Below are 23226 nucleotides of genomic sequence, written 5' to 3'. Positions count from 1 at the left end.
TTTTTTTTCCTCTCTCTCTCTCTCTCTCTCTTTTCTCACACCTGGCTTCACTACAACCGTGCATGCATGCACGTGTCCCCTTAAAAGCCTGTGAACAGAGATGAGGCCTCACTACAATGCGCCGACCCCGTGAGGGCGGTTCTCACAAACATTGTGCTCTCCCTGGTGGATTTGCCGTGACAGTTTGCTCTCATACGATAAGCCCCACTTACCATTTCTGCTGAAGTACAGGGGCTTCTCTCTCCATTGTGTTTGGCAATAAGGGGGACAGGTGTCTGAGTTAGCGGTTGCTGCTAATTCCACACATCCTAAACAGGCAACGTTTAGGTGAAATGATTGTCTTCCAGAACCTTTTGATATACTTCTGTGTGTGCATGTATTTATTTTACTCAACCGTCTGTAAGTGTAGGTAAAATGTGTAGAAGTCACTGATATGGATAAGTGATTGTTTGTTCAAAGAGAACTTTCTAGTAGGGGTGTGAAAAAATAAGGATACAGCTAATCGTGTTGTCTTGCTATTATCTAGTGACTCACAGATGCCAAATATAGATATTTAGATAAAAACAACAACATGGTGTTCTAAACAGATTTCACTGACAATTTAGCTCATTGGTTTACTACATTATGAGTCCTCAAGGTGATGCATATGACAGGAACGGGTCACATGACTGGATGTCAGTTAGCCAAAAAGAAGAACTTCAGAGTGGGATAATGTCAGATAGCAGTGAAAATAGTTGAAAAGATCAAGAATGATAAGAGGTTAATCTGACTCCAAATTGCAGCTAATAAATAAATACATTAATCCTGCAATTTGTATTCTTCAGTTAATCAGATATCATGATGTATCATCGCAGTGTGTAAATGATCGCAGAATTTCTGTGTCACTACACTGTCAGCGTGGACCATGTGTTGCATATCGTATCTCATCCAATCATATCGTGAGTTATCCTGCTATTCCCAGCAATACTGTCCAGCATTCATATACTGAAAGAGGCTAACAGTCCTGGTGTAATTAGTTTCAGATTTAACATGAAAGACTCCATGTCGTTCTGAGGGAATTATCATAATGAAACATGCGTCATCTTGGTTTCCTCACACACTTTGTCCTTCTTCTTTTCTTCCCTCTTCCCCTCTTTGTCCCACTTCCAAATAACCTCTCCACTCGAAGTCCCTACTTCCTTATTCTCCATCCTGTCATGTCCTTGTCGTGTTCCCCATTTTCCCATTACCTCTTCTTGTCTAACCATGTTTCTCTCTCTTCCTCCTCCTCCTCACACGTGTTTCCTCCCTCCCTATAGAGGTGCCCGTGTCATCGGTGCTGTGTCTCTCCTCTGTCAGAGAGCTGCCTGTTCAGGTGAGGGAACTCTACGCGCAGGGTTTCGTCCTGGTTGCCGTCCACCCGTTCGTCCATCCTTGCGGCCCTCGTCATGCACACATCCAGCGCCAGCTCCACCGGGCTGTGCTGGTCCGAGAGACGCCAAGGTATGCAAAGTAAACACACCCTGCCACTTGTGTTTTTTGTTTTTTTTTGTTGTTGTTTTTTTTGGGGCGTTTTGTGCCTTTATTGTAGATAGGACAGTGGATAGAGTCAGAAATCAGGGAGAGAGAGAGAGAGAGGGGAATGACATGCAGGAAAAGAGCCACAGGTCGTATTTGAACCCGGGCCGTCTGCTTGGAGGACTGCAGCCTCCATACATGGGGCGTGCGCACTAACCACTGCGCCACCAACTATAACCAGTTATACCTATATACCAGTTTTTTAACAGGTATGATTTATGCAGCAGGTTGATGGGGATAAATGAGGTGATTCATGAGCAGCCACATTTGGACAAAAGTTAGAAGATAGCCACTCTTACGACTTCTTTGTTTTGACGTTGAAGCCAATTGAGACCCATTACCAAAAGTAAAGTAGTACCTCCTTCTCTTGATGAAAAATTAATTGCAGAGTCAGCCACAAAAATGGTTAACTTTAGCTTTGTCCCAATTCTTTCACTTGTGAGTGTACATGATAATATATAATTCTTTGTGGCTACACAGTATGTGCTGCGTATCTGCTCTGTAACCCAGTTCTTTTTGGTGACTTAAAACCACAATATCTGCCACCATATTTGAGCAGAGACTTACTTTCTTCCCCCCCTGCTATCAGCTCTGGTACAGCAAGCTGAGCTTTATTATGGAGGTCTCATCGTGGAAGTTATTGACACATCTGCTGCAAACACAAACCATATCAATGCATTGCAGAGACCTGCTCCCATCATTCATGTTGGTCTGGTGTTGGATTTTCACATCACTCTGATTTTATTCTTAGTTAATGGAAGTTGTTCCTATTTTTTTGACCCAGTTTATACAAAAAAAGGTCTTCAATAATTGATTGCATTGGTCCCTGTGTAGGAGGGAAAATCATTTCTCATAATATATTTTAGTCCTTTCTCAGCATGGCTCTATGAATGAAAATTATACTATGCTATTTATTGCAATGTACATCTTCTGGGTTCCCACAGGATGAATCTTAGTGACTCTAGTGATGTGAAACATCTCAACATCTATCTGATGGACTGGCACAACATTTGGAACATACTTTTGTGACTCCGTCAGGAAGAATTTTAACACCTTGGTGAAACCTTAACTTCTCATCTGATGCCATGATGTTTACAGAATCTCAGCCTTAGCTTTCGACATTTAGTGCTAACTAGCTCATCTTAAAATGGAGCAGGGTAAAACTCATAACAGCTAAACATAAACTGTTGTTGTCATTTCGACCATGATTGCATGTTGATGTTATCATTTTGTTTGGAGAAACAAGCCTGAACTTCAGAGAAATATAGCGATAAAATGCTGCATAACTAAGGATTTTTTTATACTAGCATTTATTGAAGCACTTTACATCGAAGGTTTGGTTTAAAAAAATAAAGGAATTGTAACCCAAACAACAAATACTTTGTTTACATGACAGTGCTCATCAAGATACTTGCTTGGTGCTTTTTTATATCCTGGAAAAAGTGCTGAGAGATTCATAGACAAATAAGAATATCTACAGAGAAACCACACATAAAACTAAAAACCTAAACCTAAACATCTAAAAAAACTAACTAAATGTGTACAGTACAGTAATTTAAATGATCTATATTTATATCTATAAATTGAGGCTTTTCGGGATTACTGTGTTGTAAAATGGTATGCTAATAATAAAATGATGTACGCACTTTCAGGGAATCATACCAAATAGATAGCCATGAATCCATTCTATTAGCAAGAGTTATACAAGTTAGTTTGAATTGTGTATTTAATATTGTAAGAGGGATCAGGGAGCTATGTCTACAAAAACTCTGCATGTTAGTGATTTTTATATCAAAACGAACTTCACACTCTCCAACAAATCTGTCATTAGCTTAGAACTTCATGATGATTTTTTTGAATTCTGTATTGTAAAGAGACGGAAGCCCCTGGTTAAATCTGTGTCCTCCATTTGTTGTCACATGCTCTACACAATGAAAGGGATAAATTAGCTTAGCTGACAGTTTTTGGCATCCTGTTCTGTGATCTCTTTTTTTTTATTTTAAGTTGAAGGAACAGTGTAATGTGCACACACACACACAAACATTGGCACACACACACTCATGCTAGTGCACAGGCAGGTGCCGGGCTGCTCTTTGATGCCCCTCCTGCCAAGTGGTCCTGCTGCTTCCTGGCACCTGTCACCGTGGAGACGGCTGATTGCATCACCAGCTCTTGCCAGAGGGGAACTGCGCTCTGAAAGAAAGGAATCATCTCTCCATCCTTTCATCTGCTTACTTCAATGATGGCCACCACCCCTCTTTCTTTTGTCCTCAGCAGCCCCCCTAGTCCCCTTTACTCTCCTTTTTATGTCCCCATCGCCGCCGCCGTCCCCCTTTCATCGGAAAACCCTAAAAATGAAAGAGAAGATGTGACAGATCCACTGTTTCAAATCAAGCTGAGAAGCCGGGAATTGTCACTCACGCCTCAGAGCACAAGATATTACCGTGGCCTTCGCTCTGACCTCAATCCAAATCTGAAGAGGCGTATCTGAATACTCCTTTTATGATTCTGTCATGCAGCGGGAGAAGAAGGAAATTCGGTCCCTTTTTCTGTGTAATAAGACTATTGTGATTTCAGTCAATGTGCTCTCGCCTTCAATGGGAAATTCACACTGCACTAGAATTGACATTATGTTTCTGCTGTGATCACTGTGGGTCAATGAGTGCTCATGAACATGGGTGACTGCAGTAATTTACAGTGTCTGTGAAGCTCGGTCTTATTGAGTGTATAGTGCTACATTATGAAGGACCTGCTCTGATGTCAGTGGACTGGGAAGTCATGACATGAGAACATGAGTATATGTACAAGACATTCTTAAGAGTTCTAAAACCACATTTGAACTGAACAGACTGACTCATGCTTAATGCTGAATATTCTTCAATTTTGTCCATTTCCCTCCAATAGTTCAGAGAAAAGCCGGCTGAGGTGGGGGCGTCAACGTCTGGAGACAGATGTTTGTGTGGCCGGTCACCAGGCTGCTGACCCAGAAATAATCCAGAGCTACGTCAAGAGGGTGAGTTCAAAGACGAACAAACATACCAACAAAGCTGCTCAGGCTTAATATGGTTTATTTTAAATGAATTTGTCTGCAAACTTACAGTAGATGCCTGAAGCTTCAGACTAATGTTTGCTCTTATATTACGCATTCTTGTTTCTCTAGCTGATTTTTTGAAATTGGGATCTTTGTACATCTTGGCTTTTCATAATAATGCACATACGCAGAATAAAGGGCTTAACGGTGCTGGAATTATTTCAAGAAAAAGCCTTTTAGTGAAAATATGCAACAGAAAATCCAGCAAACCTACCTCAAGGACACTGAATGCTTATATGAAACTGAAGCAACGTTAGAGAGAAATAGTTTAAACCTACCCTCATCCCTTTAATCCAGTTTGAGAGTACAGAGAATTAACAGATATAACTTTTCCCCACTTATTTGGTTTCAGCTACATGGACTATTGGAATCTGCAAGTGCTGATGTGACCCTTACTCTCTTTTCACTTGTTTAAAATTTCAATACCTGACTTCATTTTACATGAGGCCAGGGTTTGACATGGAGCTGAATAGTCTGTCAGTTTTTATTAAACATTTTTTTTTTTTATTATACCCAGATAGATTCAAAATAACATGAAAAATTACCAGTACAACATTTTTCAAACTGAAAATGAAGCAAAGGTTCTTTAAGTAAATCCAAATAACTAGACTTCCTGAGTGCTCCCCATGTACACCTACTCTTCTTACAATGTGTAACTCTAGCTTAAAGATGATCTTTTCTGGCCTTTTGTCTTTTATTACATAGGGTCAGCAAAGTTAGAGGGGCTATATTTTAAAGCTAGAGTGGGTAAGACATTGACCAACAGGCAAGAGTCGGGATCTAGCCGTGGACACCTGCTGTGATGACTCAGCCTCTGTGCGTGGGATGTTCTCTATACCAGCTAAACTAAACCAGACCCTCGTCTAGTTTGGGTTGAAGACCAGAACAATTGAAATGAATGAAATCATTTATGAGAAGTCATAAAAAAGTGCGTTTGTCAGCTTTCTGGTAACCTGTTTCTCATCTCTCCTTCAAGCTAGCAGGTCAAGGCTGTTTAGCCGCTACTAGCATAAAAACATCTGAAACTCTTAGGCTTACAAGGTCTTGCAAACTGGTTTCAGCCTGTTATCAACACAGTTTCAATGTAACAATCAGGGTTAGTGCCCATGGTTATCATAAGAGCAGGGTTAAACGCTAAATTGACTTTAAGAGTACTCTTTAATCAATCCCTCCCCTCATTCTTTGTCTCCCCACTTGTTGCTCCGTCTTCCTGTTTGCCTTTCATGTTGGCACGTCACTGCTGTGACAGTGACAGAAACATTACAGGGCTCAAAGGGCCACCGGCAGCTGACTATAATTGCCTATCTGTAACATATTCTAAGCCTGTGTTTTCCCCTCACACGCAGAACTCAAAAGGAGAAAATGTGATTCAAGGTTGTCCATTTCAAATTCAGCAAATTTACCTGATTGGAAGATTTCTAACAATATTGGATTTTCACCAGTGGCAACTCCCCGTTAACTAAGCTGAATATAGAAAACAGACATGTTATAGAAATGATGCTAAAGTTTAGTATGGATTTAACCCTTTAATGCGCAGCCACCACAGTGTCATCACGGGCCTTTATCAGCTGTAAAACTCACTTTTAGCCTCTCCGCTCATGAATTCGCCAACGGTCCAACAATGGGAAATGAAAATGTGCTCTATTGAATAGATTTGCATCTGAACACCCATCGAGCACAAAGGGAAACCTGATTGGATGGAAATGCACATCACTGTGCATAATGTGATAGGCTCCGGCAGCGTGACATGAATAACCAATCAGATCAAGAAACTGCCAGAGAGAGTTTCGAGATAAGAACCAGGAGCAGCACCGGGCAGAGACTGACAGGCGCGCGTGTGTGTGTGTGTGTGTGTGTGTGTGTGTGTTCATTTTTAAAAATTCTATACTTCTATTTTTCCAGCACTCACAAGCCCACCCACTCTCAATCTGTCTCAAGACTTACCATCAGATAAAGCTGTGTTAGTGTGTTTTTGTGAGCGTGTTCAGCAAGTAATAGAAATACTTTCTCTCTATTTTTGAAGTGTGTGTGTGTTTGCGCGCGTGTGTGTGTGTATGGATGAGTGAAGTGTCAAAAGTAGTGTATAATAGGGGAAGATGTGTCTCATTATTGTTTGGTGGTAGTTTGCAATCTGATTTCTCTCCTGTTGAGCTTGTCGAAAACTGACAGCCCAAATATCAGCTGACAATTAACAACCAGAACTCTACGGGTGGGTGCTGCACACACACACACGCGCACACAAATACTCACACACATTTATTCACTCACACACTGAGGCATTGAGATAATGAGTTCCTTTTGTCATTTGAATATTTGATCTTTGCACATGATTAGGTAGGATGTTATTTTGCAGAATATCGCACGTCAGCCTTTGTTGGTGTGTAAATGAGGCTTTGTTTGGAAAAGAAGGTGCAAATGTATTTGTGATGCTGTGAATGGCTTCCTTTATACGTACGTGTAGCTCAAAATGATTCCAAAAAAAAGTGTGATTGTAGATTAACAATATGTGTTTATGTCAATCCCTGCAGATCCAGGATGTAGCCGAGCAAGGGGTTATGTTTGTAGGCTTCCTGCAGCAGCCGGGCGGAGGACCCTGCTACTTGGGGAACTGGGACCCAGAGGAGTTGTCTTCTTTACATTCTAGCCCTTCACCCATACATCGACTCCCCTACAGCGCCAACACCAGCCCGACAGATCCCACAGAACCACATCATAACGACGTCGAACCTGACCATCCCTGTGAGTCTCCAGAGTCAGATAATGAAGGTGTAGAGCAGAGCGCAAAGCCTCTGAATCCCACCGAGACTTTAGAGCCTGACCAAGAGGAGGACAACGATCTGTTTCAGACCAGCCTCAAAGACTCAGCAAACCAACCTCAAGACCACAGCAAGCCCGACGTAGAGGCACTTCAAGGGTGTCCACATCAAAACCCGGCAGAAGAAGACGAAAACCAAGTAAGTCCCAGCCCTCCAGACAGTGCAGGCGTGATCAGGCGGCAGAGGGGCCACCTACCAGACGTCAAAGCACCCGCCCAGCGAGAGAGACAGAGTTCAAGCTCTGACAGCTGGCTCAGCTCTCCAGAACTGGATAGAAACCATGAAAGAAAGCCCGGCTCTACCTTTTCAGTCGGACAAAGCAGAGTGACAACACAAAACAACAACCACATCAGGCTAAAAAGTTCAGAGAAAAATAACAGCTCAACTTCACCACCAGCACAGGGTAGTAAGTGGATTCCTGTTAGTTTGTCGGATCATTTGCCAATCATTATAACGGTTCCTTTTTTTTTTCTTTCTTTTTTTAGTGTCTGATTGTCAACCTTTCATCTTTCTGTGCCTGCAGGGATGCAGCTCTTTGCCTTGTACAACCACACAGGAGAGCTGAACACACCTTTGAGGTTCTACTCGGTCAGAGTGCCGCTGCAAGTTCAAAAGGAAGCAGGTCAAGTCACAGAGGTAGACACACACTGGCTCGACCACATGACGCAGCATTTCACCAGCGGTGCGCTCCTAGTCGACGGGTTCTTCCACCTTCGAGATGATAACGGTAGGTTTGACGGTCAAAGCTGTGAACTATCGTTGATAATGTCATTTTGGAAGCACTTTCACCCTTCAGTCACACTGATACGTAGAAAAACAGGACTGAAACAACACAGTTGAGGGCCATAAGACCAAAACATAGAGCTAAAAGAAGATAAAAAAGAATCTTCATGATAATGGAAACTGGGAGCAAAAAAGGGTGATAATTATCTGTGTGTATTATTACATTATAACCTGAACTATTCTATCATTTGATCTATTCACTCCCTGATTTAACCAACAAATTGTTTACTGGTTGGGTCCCTCTCATATGCCTCTTGACAAGACAAGACAAGAAATCCTCTCAAGCATTAGATCTCTGCTCCACTGCTCGGTAAAGGATGATATGCATGGAATGATGTGCCGTAAGTCCACGGCTTACTCCATAAGTCACTGTTCAGTCACCCGTGGAATAAGAAGGCTTAAACCAAAGGGAGCAGGGGATCAATAGTGAGAGATTGGATAGAGGAGATGAGCCTGTAACTCGTGCCTGATTCACACACATCCTCCTCTGTTTATCTAACTCTGTCTCTAATTTGTACTCTTTCTGCAGACAATGGGCTCTCATGTGTGGACAGTGTGTTCATCTTCCAGAGCTCCGCGGAAGAGACCACAGGCACCTCCTACGACGCCATCGTGGTGGAGCAGTGGACCGTCGTTGATGTGGGTTTTTTTTCAGTTTTTTTTTTTTAGCTTTTTAATACTCTGAGATGTGCACCGTGAGAAATCCTGTGTGACCGAAGGCTTATGCTGCTTTTCTGTCAAACATTACATAAGAGAGGAGAGGAGGGAAAGAAGTGTTGCATGCTTGTGACTGAGCTACAATCTGACCTACACTTATTGCCGTAGTGTGCATATTGTCCATGTGTGTGATTTTGCTCTCTATCTGTCCATCTGTCTTTCTTGTTAAGGGTGTTGTGGTGAAGACAGACTACATCCCTTTGCTACAGTCTCTGGCTCCGTACGGATGGAGGCTGATGTGTGTGTTACCTACGCCAATTGTCAAGACAAACAGGTAGCAACTACATCCGGAGAGTTCGAACCATAAGCTCACATTCCTACTGACAAGAGCTTCAAAGATGAATTAATGAACCGAAACAAACAATTAAGAATCAATTTTGTTATCATGTAGCAAAGTTACAGCTTCTTAGCAGATTTTAGTCGTTAATTAAAGAATGTTTTTGAGTTCTGAACTGTTTGACATAACTTTGGGCTGCGACAAGGGCTAACTATGCCTCTTTTTAATGGGTCAAACGGGGTCAATGACTTCTGCAGGTGTGGCATTATTTTTTTTTTAAGATTTATTTTGGGGCTTTCTGTGCTTTTATTGTAGAGATAGGACAGTGGTGAGTCAGAAATCGGGGGGAGAGAGAGAGTTACATGAAAGGAGCCACAGGTCGGATTCGAAACCCGGGCCGCCCGCTTTGAGGACCACAGCCTCCGTACATGGGCGTGCACACCAACCACTAAGCCACCAGCGCCCCACAAATACATTTCTTAAGGACTCAAAAAGAAGATGTATGTCCAAAGTCACAATTTAAAGCCCGAACAAAAGGAAATGTGCTAGATTGAATTGCAAAGGAAAGCTTCTAGCAGCCTGTTGAAACAGCCAGAATAGTTGTCATTAATACAAGTATCACCTCTGACAAAAAAAACCCAACTAATCCCTGAATATCCCTCGGGATCAACAAAGTGTCTGTCTATGTTTCTAATAATAGTTTAGGGTTCTGCGGGGGTGAATTATCAGATTCCAAAGGGGCCCAGGCTACCCTCCGGATCCACCCCTTGGTTGCAGACAATCAGCAAAAGCATTTGAACAACTTTGAGACATTTTATAGACTAAAAGAAATCCTTGATTAATTGTAAAAAAAGAGATTTAAGGTTACATTTAAGTTATCATTCGTTTAGCCAGAGTAAACCTGTCATCTGCATTTTCTTTATACTCCCTCCCCTGAATACCATTCTAGAATCAGCGAGGACCGATCCCATTGTCTGTCTCATTGTCTTTGGAATTAGAGCCTACACAGCAGCTTTAGATACATGGGACAGATGGCTTGAGATCTGACAAATCATGATCATATGCTCATCTCAACATGAAACCCCTTTGATATCTGTCGGAGCTGCGAACAAAAAAACACAGTAGCTGCTGTGCTGTAGTCTTGTAACCTGTCACTTTGTAGAAACCACAAAGAAGCTGGATTTAGATGTACATAGAAATGTGCCAGCTCCTCAGAATATAACATAACAGGTAACAGTAGCAAAAGTGCTGCTTTTTTTTTTTTTTTTTCCATCCTTTCTGTAGTGACGGGAGTTTGTCGACAAAGCAGATCCTCTTCCTTCAGAGACCCGTTTTGCAGCGCAAGAGAAAAGACTTCAAGGTTTGTTCCCCTTCGTCTTCAATCTTCACTGTGGATCTGTCACTCGTCTCTGTTGTGCCTTTAGGATACGCGAGCATATGTCATTAAAAAGTCATGTTACTAAATATGGGATGTACAGCAAATATAAAGCCACTCAGGAGAAGTCTAATAATAGGCAGGTAGCCGACCTGAAACTACAGGAAAGAGGCGTCAATGAAAGATGCTTTGTTGTGATTTGTCAGGTGTCTGGAGAGATGGAAAGAAAAAGAAACACAAAGTGTAAAACTGTCTCAAACTCATCGCTTTGGTTTCAGATGCTGAACCTCAGGGGGCGCAGCAAGGCGAAGAAGAAATCTACTGGAGAACCTGAGGAGGAGAGAGAGGACAGGTCCCCTGTGATGGAGACGGAGATGGACAGGTGGAGAAGAAACACAGCAGATGAGGGGGAAGAGGCAAAGAGGAGGAAGAGAAGGGACAGCATTCAGAGAGGTGGAGAGGAGAGCGAGGAGGAAGAGGAGGATGAGGAGGAGGAGGAGGAGCAGTATCAAAGACGACTCTCCTTCCTGCCAGGAAGCAGGGTGTATGTCGAAGAGCAGGATGAGGAAACCGACATCGACGAGATCCTGCAGTCCACTGAGGAGAAGTCTGTGAGATGGACAGATGTGTATAAGATGGATGTAGGAGGGGTCAAAGAGGAGGGGAAGACGGAGGAGAGGATCAAAATGCAGCTCTTTTCAGGCGTGTGTTGACACATCGGGGAAAGAAACCGAAAAAGAGGAGCGGAAACTGTTTAGTTTGTCAAAAAATGCCTTTTGAAAACTTTTTTTTTTTGTTGCTCTAGTTTTAAAGTTCCTCTGTGGACAGCCATACTGTAACTCACCGTGTACAGTTACTGCTTCACTCTTGCTAGCCTCTGAGGTTGTAGCTCCCATGAATGGGGAAAGTGTCGGTCAGTTCTCTGCTGTGGCTCAGTGTTTCTCTGTGATTTCTCTGTGAAATGAAACTCTGCAAGGCTATAAGAGTACAACCTCTGAGCAAGTCTGCTGTTAAAGCCTTAAGTATTATTTCCCTTAGCTGTATTTTAGTACTTTCTTTGGATATGACTGTTAAAAGGGGAGTACTGACATCACTGGGCTTGCTGTATTTTTATATATAAAGTATGTTATTTAAGCTAGAAACAAGACAGGGATAAATCTGTAGGGACTGACTGATTCATCTGCAGTGTTGTAATAGCTTCTGACAGATTTGTACATCAGGATCAACTTAAGTTTTGGACGTTTTCAAGAAACTTTCATGTAGAAATGATATCCTAAAGTGTCAAATATAAAAACAAGTTTTGAAGCAAGCTAAGGAAGCACTAAGCAGACATCCATCCATCCACACAACTCATCAATTGACTTAATTTTCCTGTGATAAGAAATCATTTCTGGTTGTTTTCTCAAGATCTTGTTTAATGTGGTATCCCAAGTATTTCATTTACATCATTAGCGTGGGTAATGGCTGCACGGCACGGAGACCATTGTCGTTGTGGCTTGAGGTAATGAGATAATTAAGCCGAGATGTGGAGAAAACGACCAGATATGATAAAATAACAACGTAGAGAAAATGTACAGATGCACGTCTGACCATACAGATATTTGACGATACACTTTTCTGTGCCTACAGCTTTAAGGTTCATTTATAGTTTTGATTAAGGCAGGTAATAAGATGTCAATCTCTGACATATTTTTAATCTTTTATACATCCATGCATCCATCCACTGCTCATCCTTAGAGGCTTGGAGTTGATTCTAGGAACAATGATTGTAGGAGTTGAGGTTGTTTTGGTCGTTACATACGTCTTTTCAAAAGCAAAGTCCTGGCTAAAGTAAATTGTGGTTTTCAAACTTTTTCATTAGTATACCTTCTTTGAAATGTATATATAAGTCCTGAAGGTTTGGATGGTCAAAAAAGAGGTAAAATACAGCCCTTTTATTAATATTATTATCAGAACGTTATAAAAATTACTTCTGATGTTCTTATAAGGTGTTCCCCCCCCTCTCCATTTATTTTTATTTTTTATTTGTAATAGAAAAATAAATTGCACATCCATTCTACAAGACAGGTGCATAGGAGAGCAATGTGTCCATCGAAAAGTTAGAGGTAAACTCCTGCACACTGTCTCACTTTTAAATATATGTATTTATTGGCAACGTTTCTATACTAGTCCTTTATCAGGCAAAGACGAAGAAGGTCTAGTACCAAAACGTTGCCAATAAATGTGCGTTTGCAAGTTAGTGTGCGGGAGTTTAACTTTTTATTTGCAAACATGTATTTTTTTGAATTTGAATTGTGTATACTTTATCAATCCCTGAGGGAAATTCTGGTTTACACTCTGGTTATTTAAGAGACATGCTTCTCACACACATGAACAAACAGGACCTGTGGACAACGGACTGAGCTGCTGCCATCCCTTTCCGTCACCCAAAAATAAAAACAGCTCTGTGCTCACAGTGAACGAATACAAGCATCAACCTGAATTTATTTTTTTGGCAACTGTTACCGGTGAAACATTGAAAACAGGAATTTTGAATATAATGTGGTCAAGAGATTCAGCATTATGTTTGTATTGTTGAATTATATTTGGTTACTATTCAAGAGACGTTACTTCAGACAGAATGCAGAACACGAGGCTGACAGTGTTACAAGGGATTTTGTTGTTGTGAAATACTTTTCCGACGAGTCTGCCAACGTGGTAATGTCAAACTATGTCCACACACGTTATCAGGTGGTCGAAGATTCTTCAGGAGGAATGTTAAAATGTGTTTTGTGATTTGGCACTCGCCTGTTAAAAGGGTTTTTCTCTTCAGAAAATGTGTATTTTAGAAATGAGCTATTCATTACTGATTTCCTGGACCAGATCAGGTGTGTAAGTAGTGTGACATGTGAGTCTTTGTATAAAAGCAGAGGTCAATAAAATGATTGAAACAGATTGACTCAATTTTCTTTTATTTCCTCATATGAGGAAGAAATACAGAAACAACTCGAAAATGAGTCTCAAGAGCGCGACCCCCCCCCACCCCCCACCGAGAGACGACAACAAGAAGCTCGCTACCATCTCCGAGGGATGTTCAGTGATCCGAGCCAATCAGAGACCACCTGGAGGTTCCATTACAGTACACCATGGGATACTCACGTCCCCATGTTTATTCGTATGTGGATGTGTGTGATGGAGTTGAAGTGTGTGCGAGATAGGCGCCGTATGCATGTAATAGTGTGAGAGTGACTAAAACTGGCCAATATGTGGGAGAATGTTTGTGTAGTTCTGACTCTAAAAATACACTTGGTGTGAAGTTTGCATGCGAATAAAATGTGAAACATTTGCTTCAAAGTAACTCAGTCAAACAGCTTAAAATCTTCAGCTCTGCAATTAAATATAAGTCATTTCATTAGGCATACATACACATAGTAAAACATCTCTAAGAAAATTTTAACAAATGTTTTGAGGTATTTGACTGAAGAAAATGAAATAAAAAAAACAGTAGACTGCTATTGTTTACCCTGATCATCTATCATCTAAGGACATTGAAGCAGTACCGGAAGTTAACGTTCTCAAAAATACACATCTTCACTAGCTAAGAGTAAAATAGAACGATCAATGGCACACTCACATCTGGCCACAAAATATGAGGTTAAAGCCAGCAGCTGGTTAGAACTAATAAGAGCAACGAGTTCTTCCTTTCTAATGTTACAATATCCACCTTAAAGCTTACTATTTAATCAGTTCAATCTTATTTCCCCACAGCAAAATCTAAAGAGTAAAAACACTTCACGTTCATGATGGGTAAATATGCAGGAGTATTTCTTCACTCCCTGGAAGTTGGTTGAATGTGGATTGTATCACCTTTGGGTGGAGCTTGATAGCGTCCCCCTCTTTCCTGTCTTTAAACTAAGCTAGTATTGACACGTATGATATTAGACTTACTATCTGACTCTTAGCAGAAAGTGAACATGTGTATTTTTTGCAACGGTAAATCAGTGATTTAAAATGGATCAAGACCTACGATATTTAATCAGATCCTCAGGAAAGCATGTAAAGGCCAGAACTGAGATGAGATTTGGAAATGTGCTACAAACTGTCACATTGAGTCTGTCACAGTCCTTGTTATATCCATCAAGGACGTGAGCTGATAAACATGTTGCCAAAGTAGATTTTGTTTCAACAGTCTGTTCAGTTGTCCTTTTCAGATTTGAAGAAACACAACTCATCTCTGTTGTTTGAGTGAGTCAGCTGCTGGATCCAGAGTGGGCGGTCCCAGCGGGGTATCACAGATCAGGCACAGGCTGCAGCAGCAACGATTGGAGGGTGAATTTTCTCCAGCTTTCCAACACTCGATAATGTCCAAATCAGTTGAACATTCCAAATGCTCTCCTTCTCATCCCATCTCCATACATTCCCCGTCTTAGGCTGAAAAAAGGAGGAGTACCAGCCCAGTCAGGAGGAACCCCAGCAGGTCCCTGAAGTTCTACCACCACTTCTCGAAGAGGATTCTGTCTTTCGGAAGGCCGAGGTCCATGAGGGTTTTTGAAATTGCTTCAATCATGGGCGGGGGCCCGCATAGGAAGCATAAAGTCCTCTGTGGGTCCACATGAGCCTGCAGCTCCTCCTCTGTGATCCTTCCGCCTGAAGAGATACGAGGGAAGTCAATCAATCTAAATTCTTAACTGCACGGCTTAAGCACTTCTTAGTCGCATATGTGGGTGAGAGAATGAAATCAGAATTCATTAATTGCCCCAACAACACAAATAAAAGTGTGTGTGTGTAAAGGTTTGCGTGTGTGTGCAGGGGCTTTACTTACGGTTGAGGAATGGCTGGAGGTGCGGGTCGACATCTGTGCTCTGTTGCGTGATGTGGAAGTCACAGGAGAACTTGTCAGGGAACTTCCGGCACGCCTCGATGATTGAGCTCTGGGAACAAAAGCGGTCGACTGTCATATTTTTTTATATAATTTTTTTGCAGACTGCAAACTGCAGCACACGTGGTATATATCATACACCTACAGCAGCAAGTGGAGAACACAACTTTCCATTCATAGTGCTAAAACACACCTTAAAAAGCAGTTCCTGCATGGTCTTGGCGCTATAACAGAGGTGAGCGGAGCCTATGTTGTAGTCCCGCCCACCAGATGCTCGATTAAGATGCAGCAGATCTGAAGTGTGCAACAGGATGGAGTACAAGGGGTTGATCCCTACACCGCCTGCCACCAGCAGCAGATCCACAGCCGAGCCGGAGGGCAATGGGTCGAAGAAGAAGTCTCCACCGACACGCATGGCCACCTGAGAGCCGACTGAACACTGAGGGGAGGAAGAGAGAGGGATGAGATAAGGACAACAACAAAAAAGATGGCATATTTCCATAATGTCTCTTTGCAGCTGAAATACACCTCCGACAATTTGAAATACATTCCCAGAAAAATACAGCATCTCTTGAACTTTACTGCCGCCCCAGGAAACAGAAGAAAAATAAAAAGCCACTTTTAGATCCACACGCATAAACACAACAAACCTTTGCTGTGCTGCGGCTGAAAGCGATTTCACAAGTTTGCCAGAGAAGGTCTTTTGAAGTCATAAGAAGCTGTAAATATGCCTCTATGTGTTTTTTTTGTACACGTGAGCACACACACACACATAATAACAATGCTAACACACACTCTTAATCTGCTGCCATGGTCCCTGTGCTATTCCTGCTCGCAGAGAGGAGTCGAAAGCGCAAAATATCAAACACACTCATCATCAAACGATCCCAGAGCAGAGAGCTGTAAGAGTCTGAACACTGGAGCACATCACAGCGCTTTCTGATACTTATTTACACACGGCGTTCTAGCTCAAAGCTATTTATTAGGGCCCATCATCAAACACAGACGCTGCAAACAAACACAGCCTGAACAGAAATGGAAGGCAAAGGTAAGCAGAAAGGAAACATTGTACATATTCAAATAACTACACACACACAAACACACACACACACATACCTTTTGGAACACATCATCATAGACAACCTACAATTTAATTCACTTAGAACATCACATCTTTCCATATGTGTATGAATGAAGAAATATCAGATAAGGAGTGTAGAGACTGAAACCAGTTTCCTTCAAACCCTTTGATATTTCTATTAATACCCCTTAATTATGGAGTCACACAACTTTAATTATCCTTGTGAGACTTCCTCGGCCACTTCAAACATTTCCTGCCATCCTAATCTTTCTGCTCTTTTTCTTCATCTTTAATGTAAACATCCATATTATCAAACCTCCTTCTGAGGAGTTCTTCACCGGCTATGAAACAGAATTATTGTATTCCTGATGCCGCTATATGATCTATAAATATAATTAGAATAATGATAAAACATCAGAGACATGACGGGGTAGATGCCAGACAAAGTGATTATCTGCATGGTGCTGAAACAGCCTTTGTTCACATGTTTTTCTCCCCGAACAAACACAAGACAAAAGTGGGATTGTCTTGTATTTAGCGTCTAGACTTAAAGGCCAATTCATGTTCACAGCAGTAGACGTGCCACTTGTCTGGAAAGCAAGTGTACCTCTCCTGACGGAGGCATCACTCACAGCTGCAGTGCCAGTGAGAGACACAGTGATTGTCCCGTGAAAAAATGTCCTCAAACGAGGTGAAGTTAACCAACAATGGAGGGAAAGTTATAATCCTAAGTTTAAGATAATGGTTACCAATGCAGCATTTTGTCTTTCTAAGATCTCCACCCAAGATTGCTTAACTAGGAGACGATCTGCACGCTCCCTCCACTCTGCATACACATGTTCTGCAGGTGTAGACCTAACAATACATTTTCATCAAACAGGAGTTACAAGAAAATGTTTGCTTTTGTTGTCAATTCCGGTTCTTCCGGTTCTTCAGCCAATCAGCCAAAATCTGTATCAGCAGGTCAGACCTAGAAAAACATCGGAAGCGGCCAAATAAATTGAAACTGGTTCATCTCTTTGAGAAAATAAGGATGTACCTGAATAATAATCTTCAAATGCTTTTCTCTGGTCCTTTAAGATGCTAAAGTTGAGTGCTTTTTATAACTGATAAAATGACAATAATCTAATAAATATGCTTTCTAGTGAGCAACAAGTCCATATCTAGCATGTCCCTTGAACTAAAGTAATATGTAATGTATGTATGTAATATATATCTGACTGTCCCACTCACCGCGGTGTGGATCCAGTGGGCTGGAGGGTGTTTGGAGTATTTGACAGCCAGTTCAACAACACCCTCCCTCTGTAGCAAACCTGGACCGGAGCACATGGAGAAACCTCCGACCGTCTCCACGCCAGGGATAAAGAAATCCACCCTGCATGCAAAACATAAAACACAAGCCATTCATGTATGTTCTTATAAGTTGAAATCTTTATTTTCTATGTGGATGTTTGAGCTTTATTATCTAGAACTAGAACGTGTTCCTTTTCCTCCCTGACTTTGCAGATTTTTAAACACAACAGTTTATTCAAAAGAAATTAAAAAACGAGCTTCACTAAGGGTCAAAGTGTGAATGCAGGAAGCATGGTGTCCTTTGACTTCATGAAGGGGGCGGCCTGTTCCAAAAAATCCAAGAAGAACAAAATCAAACCAGATGGAAACTTTCCTACAACTAAGTTTAAACAGTGCGTGGTGTCCCCGTTTACACCCGACATGGTCGCATCTGTCCGTCAACAAACAAAGAGGCAGAGCGCCCTCAGCGGAAAACGGCAATGCTTAACAGTTGGTCTAATGTTCCACCAACACAATGACCCACTGTTACACCAGAGAGAGACACTCGCTGCACAGCCCTCACAGGCATCATAAATATGGATCTGCTGCAAAGACGCACACATATGTTCCACCCACCTTCTACTTCTACTGCTCCTCCTCCTCCTCCTCCTCTCCCACCTGGCGACTAAAAACTTCACAGCCATTTTTCTCAGAAACACTGAAACTCGAGGATTTCCATCTATTTACATTCATTATCAGTTGCTGCGGGGCAACTGGCTGCTAGTTTTATATCTCACCACCGCCCACCTACAGTATGGGCTTATGTACATCTACTGCATGTGCAGGGAACACTAATTAACACTGGCAACACTGACAGACTCAGAGAAAAAAGCTGTGCCTTCATCCAAGACAAACTTTACTTTCTGTTATGATTAAAAAAAGACTGGCTGGAAGTACGCTTCAAACTTGAAGATAGATTTAAGTTCACCATCAGTAAAAGCAGACACTGTGTACCGAGCAGCTTTCATGTCACAGCTGCAAGCAAACACACAAACCAGTGCATACAGATGTTGTCTAAACAGATCCAAGAGTTAACTTCAGGTGATGTTGTCTTTTTGGATAACAAGTTTATCTTTCATTATCATTCCCCTTGTTTGACAAAACATCTGCACATGATTCATAAGCTTTGATCCATTCACTGGTTGATGCAATGCCGTCCCTTTACAACACTTCTTCTTTTTCTCGAAAATACACAACACGGCATTTCGAAATTGTAAATTGTTCTCCAAGAAAAGCGTGTGAGGAAAGAAAACAAGCAGACCAACAGCAGGACAAATCAATGACAATGCCACCCCCTTGTGGTTACTGTGAGCACTACAGCAGTTGGAAAATAAACCAGAGGAGCATACGACGAAACAAGTTTGTTTATATTCATCACTAACTGAATGCTGCATTCTGTGACACAAGAAATCCAATAGTGTTCATAAAGACATTTCTTAAGCTGAGGATCTATAACATTCACAGTTCAAAAATCTTCAAAATGCTGACACATGATCTGGGAGTTTAGTGTATGTACATGTGTGCTTAATCTGTTGCTTTACAACTTGTGTGAATGTACATTGTGGTGCCAAATACCATTGTTACAGACTATTTTTCTAGTGATGAACTAAACTACCAGAGACAGACTATGCCCAAGGTATACGACGTGTTTAGCATTTACAATGTTACAATTCACTTAGCAGACGCTTTTATCCAAAGCGACGTACATCAGAGATTAAGTACAACACTAAACCCAGTCATACACCGCCACCGAAGCAGCGGGAGCAATGCAGGGTTAAGTGTCTTGCCCAAGGACACATCAGATATGTTACTCAGCTGGGGATCAAACCCTCGACCTCTCGGTTGAAAGGTGATGACTCTACCAACTGAGCCACAGCCTCCATTTAACATTAGTATCTACCTACCACTGGCCAGCCTTGAAGCTAAAGTCTGGGGGGACAGCTATTCTCAAGCGCTTCACCGTCTCCGATTCGTTTATGATGCCACACACTTGAGCCGGATAAAGAGCCTGTGTTATGCCGCCAGTCAGGCACATGATACACACAAACACACAAACAGAGGAGAAGAACTGAGGTTAGCACTTGGCATGGACTATAAGCGATAGATCATATGGAGAGGGATGGATACATTTAAACACATTACATGTACTTACATTTTGTCTGGAGTCTTTTGCTGTTCTCTCTAGATGATCCATCTGCCGCTTAGACGACATACTTCTTCTAAAAAGGAGGAGGAGGAAGATTTTGTCACTTCATTCAGAGAATCTCTAATTCAATAAGTGAGATCTACGAAGCAGTGCTATGTTACAAAAAAAACTCCAAAACAGCAGGCGGACTTTGCCCTCATGGTCATAATGAGAACATTTAAAGAGACAGTTCCACTCAATCACACGGCACCTGGTTGTGTCTTGCCATCCAGAACGTTTGGTTCTATGTGCTTTCATTTGGGATTGTAGGCCATTGACACTTTACCTATTGTTCCGATATAACAGAGGCAAACAGCTTTTTGTTCGCAGTGCTCAAAGAATTCAAAACACTACATTGAACGTGGTAAGAACAAAATGTGTAAAGCACAAACAACCTGTGTTAATATGTAGGAAATCTGGGTTTTTATCTGTAATTTACTTCAGGAGTGAGCAGCCACAACCGCAGATCACAACAAACAGAGCCAGAGTGATGTCCCAACTGGTTTCCACCAGCTTGTGTTTGTCAGGTTTACTGCACAGAAATAATGACTTTCTGCCTTTGTAATCAGATTCTTAACTCCCTCACAAACATTATTTCTGGAAATGTTGAAGTTAAATCACATATTCTGTGGAATAATGGTTGTAACAGTGAGCACTCCACTACAGCCACATACAAAAAAAAAAAAATGTAAGAAAATGAACATCTTGCAAGTAGAGTAGTGTCGTAATATTTTGCTGTACTAACTACATAAGTTGCTTAATATTTATTTTCATATATTTTCCCCCAGTCAGTTTCAGTGAAGTCCATGAGATGAGAGCTAAAAATTGTCAGAAATGTTTGTGAATTGTGGCGAATCTGAAAACAGAGACAAGACGACGTCTGCTGCCGCAAGTCAAACAGCAGTTTCTGCCCAAATACAAACAAGTGAGTGCGGAAACCAATAGAGACAACACCGGGACATACCACATGAACCTCACCTTGTTACTGAGCTGGGGCCGAGTAACCGGCTGTAGAGCAGACCTGCTGCGGGACACGGCAGGCTGAAGCTTCGGGCAGCAGAGGACAGGAAGCAGGGGACACTCATCGCGACCTAGGCTGAAATCAGGAGAGAGCAGAGATCATCTAGGTGTCAAAGGTGACAGCTCTGTATGTATGTGCGCATAGTAGTACTGCTTTTTTTTACTCTAAAGCAGGGATGGGCAACTTTGGTCACAGCAAAGGGCCACATTCATTTAGTTCTCATTGCCAGGGGGGCCAAATTGTAGGATACAAAAAACGATTACAGTCAATCATGTCTCAAATTTAACTCAACATCTACCAGTGATCAAATATTATTATGGACATATTTCTGGTTTTCATGATATCATGGCAGATTTTATCATGTTTTCTTCATGTTTTGATGTGTAAAAGTTGACCTGAGGGCCACATTGAGGATTGACGAGGGGCCCCTGCTTCTAAAGCGTATCTGCCAATGTTTAACCCTTAACACAACAGTTCATCAACAAAGCCCCTCCACGACTAGCTAAAACACAGAACCCCCCCCCCCCCCCCCCTTTTTAGACGGGAGGTCACCCCACAGCCGGCTCCACCAAGCAGAATAATCTAGTAAACCATGAGACACCTGATGACGTCACGACACGACCCTCAATACCTGAGTGCTGACCCACGCCGTGGTGTCATTATGTGGACGGAGGATAACGCTGTTTTAAAGGCCATACACATCCTTAAAACACTACATGCAGACCAAAATGCAGCAAGGTGTAAACATGCGAATGAGTGAAGTGAGCTTCTCTTGACCTCACACTGAGCTCAGTTAGCTTCACGCTTCATGCCGGTGTGGTCGTTTCTGTGACAGACAACAAAAACTGTGGCAACAAAACAAGCCGTGAGGCCATTTTCCTTACCGAGATAAGATGATAACTGTCAAATGCTGTTCATATTTGTCTGCAGTATCATCCGTATAACCTTGGTCTTGGTTGTGATTACATGACTCTACAGATGTCTTCTTCTTCTTCTTCTTTGATGCTACGCTGTAGCTCTCGTCTTCTTCTACGACATACCTGCGCCTGTCACATTTCCCCCCCCCGGTAGCGCCCTCTCTTGACAGGGAGGGCAACTTACAACTTACCTGCGATTTGCGATTTGATTTGCGGCATTCTTTTAAACACCAATTCACTTATTCAGTGTCAACTTCTGCAGTGAAAACATGTCACGACTAAGAAATAAACCACATTTCACAACACTAAATGAAAGATCACATAGCCTACATTATTATCATTATTTCCATTTATTTCTAAAAATGCAAAGTATTCAAATAAAAAAAAGTGTTTGTGTTTATTCTTAAAGATGGCGTAAAATTAATAAACCTTATTTTTTATCTTCTCATGTTTTGTGAAATCTATGTCCACCAATACGATTTTTTTTTTTTTTATCCGATGTAACTTTGAAGCATATTGTTTCCGCAAATTCTGTGAGATGTTCTGGTATCTGAAAGCTGTGCATGTTGGAGAGACTGCGGGAGTGATGAGGCAGACCACCACATATTCTAGTTCTGCCTTAAGATACAAATGTTTTTTTGTTGTTGGGATGTTTGGCAAATCATGAAGCAGATTCTCGGTCAATTGTTCACATTAAATTCGATCTCCCTTTATTTGGGTGATCTATCAGAAGGAATAACAGGAGGTGACAGATTCATGATCCTGAACATATTTACAGTAGATGTAAAACAAGTGATCACCCTTAAATGATTACAGACTGATCCACCCATAAAATCATTCAAATGTACCAAATAAAGTGTTCCGTGCAACTTCCAGCCCTGACAACTAATATGATCTCTTACTGCTGAAGTTTTACCAGATTTGCTGAACAAAAGTCATAGTCAGATGTTTAAGAATTACATTTAGCACCATCTAGTGGTCAAACAGCAGAATGCACTGACACATAATATTGGGCTTTTCTTACCCTGCTACGTCCTCAGGACATTAAACTGGTCATATTTTAAATGTGTAAATATCAAAGTTTCATACCACCTTTTCTGTAACTCTGTGAACCTAAAGAAGTAAAAGGCTGAATTACAGGTTAATGCAACAGTGCATAAAACATTCAGGGACCGTGTAAAAGGGTTAATGGGAACACCACTCTATTATAAGATAC

At 41.6% G+C, this 23226-nt stretch overlaps 2 protein-coding genes across 3 annotated transcripts in view; one reads left to right on the top strand and one right to left on the bottom strand.

Annotated features, from left to right (window-relative positions):
• The window catches only part of rftn1a (raftlin, lipid raft linker 1a), a 28911-nt gene extending 15361 nt beyond the window's left edge, over window positions 1-13550 (top strand). Inside the window, exons 3-10 of one of the 2 annotated variants that reach the window (XM_020648039.3) lie at window positions 1299-1482; window positions 4462-4570; window positions 7177-7870; window positions 7988-8191; window positions 8777-8886; window positions 9135-9238; window positions 10526-10601; window positions 10895-13550. In XM_020648039.3, coding sequence (XP_020503695.2) covers window positions 1299-1482; window positions 4462-4570; window positions 7177-7870; window positions 7988-8191; window positions 8777-8886; window positions 9135-9238; window positions 10526-10601; window positions 10895-11329 — 1916 coding nt within the window. In that variant the 3' untranslated portion in view covers window positions 11330-13550. The other variant, XM_065948082.1, reaches the window with a different exon arrangement.
• A 417-nt stretch (window positions 13551-13967) lies between these two features.
• On the bottom strand, window positions 13968-22119 carry oxnad1 (oxidoreductase NAD-binding domain containing 1). The gene is made up of 8 exons (XM_020648075.3): window positions 21978-22119; window positions 21051-21168; window positions 20040-20106; window positions 19792-19895; window positions 17789-17930; window positions 15668-15913; window positions 15418-15526; window positions 13968-15242 (listed from the first exon to the last, which is right to left on the bottom strand). The coding sequence occupies exons 2-8, from the start codon at window positions 21155-21157 to the stop codon at window positions 15085-15087; spliced, it is 933 nt and encodes a 310-aa protein (XP_020503731.2). The 5' UTR covers window positions 21158-21168; window positions 21978-22119; the 3' UTR covers window positions 13968-15084.
• Window positions 22120-23226: the final 1107 nt, after the last annotated feature.

Source organism: Labrus bergylta, chromosome 19 (genome assembly GCF_963930695.1).
Source record: "Labrus bergylta chromosome 19, fLabBer1.1, whole genome shotgun sequence".
NCBI lineage: Eukaryota > Metazoa > Chordata > Actinopteri > Labriformes > Labridae > Labrus > Labrus bergylta.
Note: the sequence above shows the minus strand (reverse complement) of the source record. Positions and strands in the feature narration are given on the sequence as shown.